Raw genomic sequence first — 8,099 nt, 5'->3', positions numbered from 1 at the left:
TTTCAAATGGCGCTGTTGAACCGGATATCCGTCTCCCCCTCTCAACTTCATCCGAACAGCTGGGCCTCGATCCGCTGCTTCGAAATGGTTTGCGAGCACCTGGAGCTGCCGGTGTCAGTGGACGTCTTCCTCTTCTACTTCAGCCTTACCAACCCTTCCAAACAGGGGAAGGCGAGGAAAGGGTTTCTCTCTTTCCGTTCTGCCCAGGGTAGGAGAATATTTGGCCTTTTTGAGGACTCCTACCATGGTTTTAAAGATAAGTATTTCAAAGTTCGTCCCGTCAAAGGTCGTCACCCCTTTTGGTTGTCGTTAGAGGGGGAGCGCCTTATCCAGACTTATTGGAGTTTTGGTGCGGGGTCGAATCCTTTCATCAAGGTGACGTACAAAAGGTTGTCGCCTGTAGATAAGCAAATAGCTGACGTACTTTTTGCCATTTTTGAAAAGAACCTCGTGAACCCTCATCTTCTTATGGGTGAACGGGAGGCCGCCAGGAGCTATATTCGTGAGTTGTCTTCTTTGTTTGCTTATGTTTGTTTATTGTTGTTTTCTTTTCCCGATCTAACGACTAATGCGCCTGTTGTTTGCTGTAGTGGAAATGTCTGCCACCGTGACTGGTCTTGAGAATCTGATGAAGACCTTTTTTGAAGCGAGTGACGACGAGAATGCCGAAGAAAAGGATGCCGGTAAGTCGGAGGGTCCTTCTGGGGAGAAGGAGAATCAGGCTGTGCCTTCTCCCCAGGATACCGGCGTGTCGGGAAAATAGATTGCAGGGGTCCAGGCTTCCCCTATTCGTGAGGAGGGGCCCGCTGAAGGGCACGCGTCTTTCATCCCCCAGCCGGATAGTGACGTGGAGCCCATCCGTACTCCCAAGAGGCAGAGGGTGTCTTCCAGCCCGGAAGGGGCCCTTACTATAATGGAAAGGAACTTTGATGCTACCGAATTTATTGACTCACAGCTGATACCCGGGACGGAGGAGCATTTTCATGGGACCGATCTGTCCGGGCAGGCGAGATGGATGTACCGCACCTTGCTTCGTGGAGCCGTGATAGCTCGGAAGGCTGAATTCGAGTTATCGGGGATGGAGGCGCTCCGGAGGAAGCTTGAATCCTCTGTTAAAGCGAACAATGACTTCAAGGCCCAAGTTGAGCTGCTCCAGGGTCAGCTGTCCAAGATGGGGGGAAAGCTTAGTGCTTCTGAGGAGAAAGCGTCATCCGTTGCGGAGAGGTTGAAGGCGTCCGATGAGACCGTGGCCCGGCTGATCAAGCGTGAGATGACCTTGGAGGATCAGCTGAATGCCGCTCAGGGTCGGGTTGCCGTCTTGGAGAAAGAGCGGGAGCAGGCCGTCTCAGAGGCAAAAACCGCTAAAGCCGAAGCCGCAGATCTTAAGAAGAAGCTCAAAGTGACCAAGGAGCAAGGGAAGAACGCCATCTCGATGACCGAATATGCCCTGAAGGCTCAGCTAAAGATCGCAGCTCCTGATTTCGACACGTCGTCAATTGGCGTTTTCAAGACTATCCAGGACGGAAAGATTGTTGACATGCCGAGGAAGTGAGATCTTGTAACTTGGGATATTTTGTAACGCATTTGCTGAACAACTTGTTGCTCATTTTTTGTTTTGACTCTTTATAAGTTATACTTATTCAGTCGTTTGGCCGGGTTGCCGTTTACTATATTTGTTGTCGTTATTTCTCTCGGGGGTGGGCTCGCGCCCGTTTTCCCATTTTATGTTTGTTATGGCTTGGGTCACCGTGGTCGTGTTGTCGTCGTAGTTGGTTTTGGCCATAAGGAAGATGGCCCCCGGGGTGATCAGTCCCGGTCTGCCGTTTTAAGGTGCGCTCGTGCGCGGCGCACGTAGGAAAGTGGTGGACAAGTAAGAAAATTTTTGACAAGTATGAGTTAATCGTTAGCTAAGCAATTTAATCAATATGGCGAGTATTTGATAAAGTAAAAAGGTAGATTGTCATGCGAACAAAGCAAGTATTTACTATCTGTTTGGGTTCTCAGGTCGGCGAGTCGTCTTGTCATGAGTAGAACCTTCTTAGGCTACCCGCATTCCATGTTCTGGGTACTTCCTTGCCATCGAGTCTTTCGAGCTTGTAAGCACCTTTGCCGAGAACCTCCCTTACCCTGTAGGGACCTTCCCAGTTCACCGCCAGCTTGCCTTCCCCTGGGGTCGGTACGCCGACGTCGTTGCGTCGCAGGACGAGGTCCCTTTCCTCGAAATCTCGTTTGAGGACTTTAGCGTTGTAACGCAGGGCTATTCTTTGTTTCAATGCCGTTTCTGATAAGTGAGCCATCTCCCTTGTTTCCTCGACCAGGTCCTTTTCGACCGCTTCGCTCATGCCCGCGAGTAGTAGTCGGGGGTTTGGTTCGCCGATTTCGACGGGTATCACTGCATCGACCCCGTATGTTAGGCAAAAAGGAGTTTCCCCCGTGGCGCTTTGCTCGGTTGTCCGATAGGACCATAGGACGGAGACGAGTTCGTCAGCCCATGTTCCTTTCTTATTGTCTAGGCGCTTCTTTAGACCAAGAAGGATGACTTTGTTTGCAGCTTCTACCTGCCTGTTTGTTTGGGGATGTTCTACCGAGGAGAACCTCTGTTTTATGCCTAGGCCTGAGAGGAACTCCATGAACTTCTTGTCTGTGAATTGGGTCCCATTATCTGAGATAACGACCTCCGGGATACCGAAACGGGTTATCACCTGCCTCCACATGAACTTCCGGTAGTTGGAGGACGATATCCTGGCCAGTGGCTCAGCCTCTATCCATTTGGTGTAGTAGTCGATGGAAACTATGAGGTATTTGACTTGCCCTGGGCCAATCGGGAAAGGTCCCAGAAGGTCAACTCCCCATTGAGCGAAAGGTCGTGTGGTCGTCAGCAGGCTCAGCTCGGAAGCCGGCGCCTTGTGGAAGTTGGCGTTTTGTTGACACTTTATGCACCTTTTGACAAATTCCCTTGAGTCTTTCATCATTGTTGGCCAATAGTACCCGGCTCGGATGAGCTTCCTTGCTAGGGCTTTGCCCCCGATGTGGTGCCCGCAACACCCTTCATGGACTTCTCTAAGCACGTAGTCCGTTTGGTCGGGGTGCAAGCACTTCAATAGGGGCTGGCTGAGTCCCTTTTTGAATAGTTGTCCCTGAATGATTGCGTATCTGGCCGCCTCCCTTCTTAAAACTTTGGCCGCTTTCTCATCTTCAGGCAACTTGCCGAGTTTCAGGAAGTTGGTGATGGGGTCTAGCCATGAGGGGCTTGACTTCGTCAAATGGAGGGCGACCGTTGGTTCCTTCACCAATCCTTGGATGAGGGACCGGTTACCCGATCCTGATTTTGTGCTCGCTAGCTTGGACAGGAGGTCTGCACGTGTGTTCTTCTCTCTTGGGACGTGTTGGACGATGACTTCCTGGAACTGACTTGTTATTTCTTTAACCTTTTCCAAGTATTTTTGTAGGCGGGGGTCCCGAGCCTGGTAGCTTCCGTTTACCTGCGAGGTGACAACTTGTGAGTCGCTGCATACTTCGACCTTTGTCGCCCCAACTTCCCGAGCTAGTATTAGTCCACCCAAGAGGGCCTCATATTCTGCTTGGTTGTTCGACACTGGGAACTCGAACTTAGTCGATTGCTCATAGATGACCCCTGCTGGGCTTTCTAAGATTACCCCTGCTCCCCCAGACGTTTGGTTGGAGGCCCCGTCGACGTGGAGCCTCCATCGTGTGCCCGTTTCCTCTAGGGGGTCTCCCGTCACCTCAACCAGAAAGTCTGCCATTGCCAGGGCTTTGATTGCGTGTCGGGGTTCATACTGTAGGTCATATTGGGAGAGCTCGATGGCCCAAGTCATCATCCTACCAGCCAAGTCAGGTTTTTGCAGTACTTGGCGAATCGCCTGATCCGTCCTCACGACTATACGATGGCTCTGGAAGTATTGTCTTAACCTTCGGGAGGAGATTAGGAGCCCTAGCGCCAGTTTTTCCAGCTTGCTGTACCTCAGCTCTGGTCCTTGAAGGACCCTGCTCACGAAGTAAACGGGTTGTTGGGTCTTCCCCTCTTCTCTAACGAGCACTGCGGCAAGCGCTTCCTCGGTTACTGATAGGTAGAGATAGAGTGGTTCTCCGGCCCGGGGTTTCCCGAGAACTGGTGGTGCCGCTAAGATTTTCTTGAAGTGGTTGAATGCCTCTTCGCACGCTGGGGTCCATTCGAACGTCATTCCCTTTCTCATTAGATTGAAGAAAGGTAGGACTCTTGCTGCCGACGCTCCGAGGAATCGGGATAAAGCCGTTAGCCTCCCGGCAAGTCGTTGGACGTCCTTGATACAACCCGGGCTCTTCATCTGGATAACTGCTTGGCACTTCTCGGGGTTGGCTTCTACTCCTCTTTGAGTGATCATGAATCCCAGGAACTTTTCGGCCTCCATGGTAAACGCGCACTTAAGCGGATTAAGCCTCATGCCGTGCTGCCTTAGTGACGAAAAAACACCATCAAGGTCGCTCAGGAGGTCGTCGGGTCGCGCGGTATTCGCGAGTATGTCATCCACGTAGACTTCTACTGTTTTGCCTATGAGTTCACTGAATATCTTATTCTTCAGCCTTTGGTACGTGGCCCCAGCGTTTTTCAAACCAAAAGGCATTACCCTGTAACAATAGATTCCCCCTGGCGTTATAAACGCCGTTTTCTCCTCGTCGGGTCGGTGCATCGGTATCTGATTGTATCCTGAATAGGCATCCATGAAGCTCAGATACCGGTACCCCGCCGCTGCGTCGACGAGTGCGTCAATGTTAGGCAGGGGGTAGCAGTCCTTGGGGCACGCCTTGTTGAGGTCAGAGTAGTCTACGCACATTCTCCATCTCCCATTGTGTTTTTTAACCAGGACCACGTTCGACAACCAAGTCGAGTAGTCCAGTTCCCGGATGAACCCTGCTTCGAGGAGGCTGGCCGTCTGCCTGGCTACCTTTTCTGCCCTTTCTTGTGACATCTTTCTCCTCCTCTGGGCCACTGGCTTGGTTCCCGCCTTGACGGCCAGATGATGCGATACGAGCTGGGGATCTATCCCGGGCATATCGGCAGGCGTCCAGGCAAAGAGGTCGGCATTAGCCCTGATCATTTCCATCAAAGGTTCCTTCATCTCATGGGGGAGGTTTCTATTTATGAATGTGAATTTATCATCCTCCTCGCCGACCCTGAACTTCTCCAAGTCTCCTTCTGGCTCTGGTCTGGGTTTGTCGTCTATCCTGGCGTCCAGGTCGGCAAGGAAGACCCCAGATGCTTCTTTGGACTTTTTCCTGAGAGAAAGGCTGGCGTGGTCGCAAGCGACCGCCGTTTCCAAGTCGCCTTTGATGGATCCTACGGATCCGTCATCGGTGATAAACTTCATCACCAGTAGCTTTGTACTAATAGCCGCCCCCAGGTCGTTGATGGTTTTTCTTCCCAGGATGATGTTATAAGCCGTGGAATCTCGTAATATTACAAAGTCCGCCATGACTGTTCGTCGCTCCTGCCCCTGTCCCACGGAGGTCGGGAGTGAGATGATTCCATCCGGCTTGATGAAATGGTCCCCCAACCCTACCACACCGTGCTGCTGGGTCGTCAGGTCGGCGTCTCTTAGCCCCAGGGCATCGAAAACATTTCGAAACATGATGTTTGAGTCTGCCCCCGTATCTACCAGAATTCGCTTGACGAGGCCCGTTCCGACCCTGGCCGTGATGACCATGGGCGGACTTTCTGGCGCCTCGTCAAACCATTGGTCCTCTGGTCCGAAGGAGATGGGTGGGAGGCCTCAGAAACCCCTAACGGACGAGGTGGAGACCGCTAGGACCTTGGTGTCTTTTTTCCATGCCGACCTTGACCTTGGGGCGGTGTTCCTGGCCGTTACCACGTTTACCACCGTGAGGCCGTGGTCGTCATCCTCTGGTTCCTGTCGTCGTCTTGTTGACCGGGATCTGTCTTCGCTATCGTGGTCCCGGTTGCGTCTCCTTGGCTCCCTTATAAGGTGGGAGAAGTCGGCAAGTTTCCCATCCCTAATAGCTTGTTCCAGGGCGTCTTTTAGGTCGAAGTAGTCTTGGGTCTTGTGCCCGTAACCCTTGTGATACTCGCAGTAGAGGTTCTTGTTTCCTCCCGTCCTGTCCTTCAGAGGTCGGGGCTTTGACAGTATCCCCTTTTCCGCTATCTGTTGGTAAACTTCGGTGATTGATGCCGTGAGGGGGGTATAATTGGTGAACTTCCCAACTCGGGGGAACGGTTTGGGTGCTTTACTCGGACCGCCGTCCCTGGCGTGTTCCTTTGGTCTTTCTCTGCCTTCATAGTGCCGGCCTTGGTTGTAAGCGGGCTGCCGTTTATTGGCAGCCACGACCCGGCTGACTTCTTCGTCATTGATGTAATCTTTGGCCACGCACTGGATCTCTTGCATTGTCCAAACGGGCTTTGTTGTGAGGTGCTTCCTGAAGTCCTCATTCGAGAGCCCGTTCGTCAAGCACAGACTTGCCACCGAGTCCGTCAGACCGTCGATTTCCAAGCACTCGTCATTGAAACGGTCCAGGTACTTCCTGGTCGGCTCCCCGGGTCTTTGTGTCACTCATAGCAAATTGATTGGATGTTTGGCTTTGACAATCCTGGTCGTGAATTGAGCCAAGAAGGCGTGGCTGATGTCGGAGAATTGGGTCACCGAGCCCTGCGGGAGGTTGTTGAACCACCGTATCGCTGGGCCCGCCAAGGTGACCGGGAAGGCCCGACATCTGACCTCGTCTCCCACCCCTTCTAGGTTCATCCTGGCCTCGAAAGCCGTTAAGTGTTCCAGGGGATCTTGTGTTCCGTCGTACTTCATGTCCGTTGGCTTGTCAAAGTGTTTCGACAGCCGGACCTCGAGTACGGAACGGTGGAAGGGGGTCGCTCCTATTATGACGGGTACCCGGGTAGTTCTTCTCGGTTCGTCGCTCTCCCGACAGGCGTCCTCTTCGCCCCTGTTCGACGCACGACGCCTCTCGTGTCGGGTGTAGATGATGGGGTCCCAACTTTTTCTTCTGGCCTGCCTCCGCCCTCCCGTGCTCTCCGACTCGTATTGGGGGCTGGGTGTGCGCCTCGAACGGGAGCGGGTGGGGCTCTGCTCCGGAGTGCGCTGGTCGTGTTCTCTTTCCGCTAGCCTGCGTTCCAAGTCTTGCATCCTATGACGTAGCTCTTGCATTATCTTGGCGTGGTTGTCGCCAGTCCCTCCGAAGGTGCGTCTTTCGTGAGTTTGCGTCGTGTCCCTTGGAGGCGACCTCTGTTGTTGTCGAGTTTCCGTCGGAACGGCGCCTCCTCCAGGCACAGGGGGCGCGGCCTCGCAGCCTGTCCCAGTTTGGACTAGCACGAAGTCCATGGACTTTCCCCACAGACGGCGCCAATGTTCGGTAGGTCGGTTACCGAACGGTTCGGGTCAGGATCTGGGGTGAAGGAAGGGGCTCGTCTGGTCACGGTCTTCCAGTCCAGGAGGTGCGAGGTCCCGAGCACTTCGTGTGAGAAAAAGGGGGGTGCCACCCAGGCGGAATGAGGGTGGTGTAGGGATGTGACGTACCTTGGGGGAAGAGCCAGTCTTCCCCTTATATACATGTCAGTAGTGGGCCCCTCTGGAGGGCAGGCCCATATTCTCAAGGACGCTGTCCCGTAGCTGCGGGAGAGCCGTACGGGACGCGTGTCCGGATCGGTTGAGAGGCGCGTAGTCGAGCCGGGTGGAGCTCGGATCGGATTGACCCGTGGGAATCCTGGGCCGTAACATGTGGATAAAATCTTTGAAATAATGAGAAGATATAAATGACACAGGTAGTAACTAATGTCGATTATCATTTGCTTTTAAAATAATATTAATTATTTCATGCCAAAAAGTTCATATTCTTTCTTTGAAAGTAATTTTTTTCAACTAATAATCAGTTAATATTCTTTCTTTTCGTTTCACTTTATCTATCTAATTAATAATCTAAATATTTAATCATTGAGCATTATCTAGTTTTTTAGCTGATTATTGTTAAAAAAAAGTTCATATTCTAACAAAACTGGTTTTTAAATATTATCAATCTTAAAGAAATCTCTGGTTAAGGATGTATCTCCTAAATTCTTTAGGATACAAGTTATTTTTTAT

The 8,099-nt window shown here is 52.1% G+C and overlaps 1 protein-coding gene across 1 annotated transcript; it reads right to left on the bottom strand.

The window, feature by feature from the left end:
* Window positions 1,897-4,622, bottom strand: LOC107640461. Its single transcript, XM_016343981.1, has 3 exons — window positions 3,177-4,622; window positions 2,252-2,702; window positions 1,897-1,907 (listed from the first exon to the last, which is right to left on the bottom strand). Exons 1-3 carry the CDS (start codon window positions 4,620-4,622, stop codon window positions 1,897-1,899), a joined length of 1,908 nt encoding a protein of 635 aa, XP_016199467.1.

Source organism: Arachis ipaensis, chromosome B05 (genome assembly GCF_000816755.2).
Source record: "Arachis ipaensis cultivar K30076 chromosome B05, Araip1.1, whole genome shotgun sequence".
NCBI classification, from domain to species: Eukaryota; Viridiplantae; Streptophyta; class Magnoliopsida; order Fabales; family Fabaceae; genus Arachis; species Arachis ipaensis.
This window is presented reverse-complemented; position numbering and strand designations above follow the sequence as displayed.

Bases quoted from the DNA above. Each gene is read 5' to 3' on its own strand.
- LOC107640461 (XM_016343981.1), bottom strand. From the start codon at position 4,622: ATGCCTTTTGGTTTGAAAAACGCTGGGGCCACGTACCAAAGGCTGAAG. The intron at 2,703-3,176 runs GTTTTAAGAAGG...ATGTGGAGGCAG, and splicing joins AAGATGAGAAAGCGGCCAAA to GTGATAACCCGTTTCGGTAT.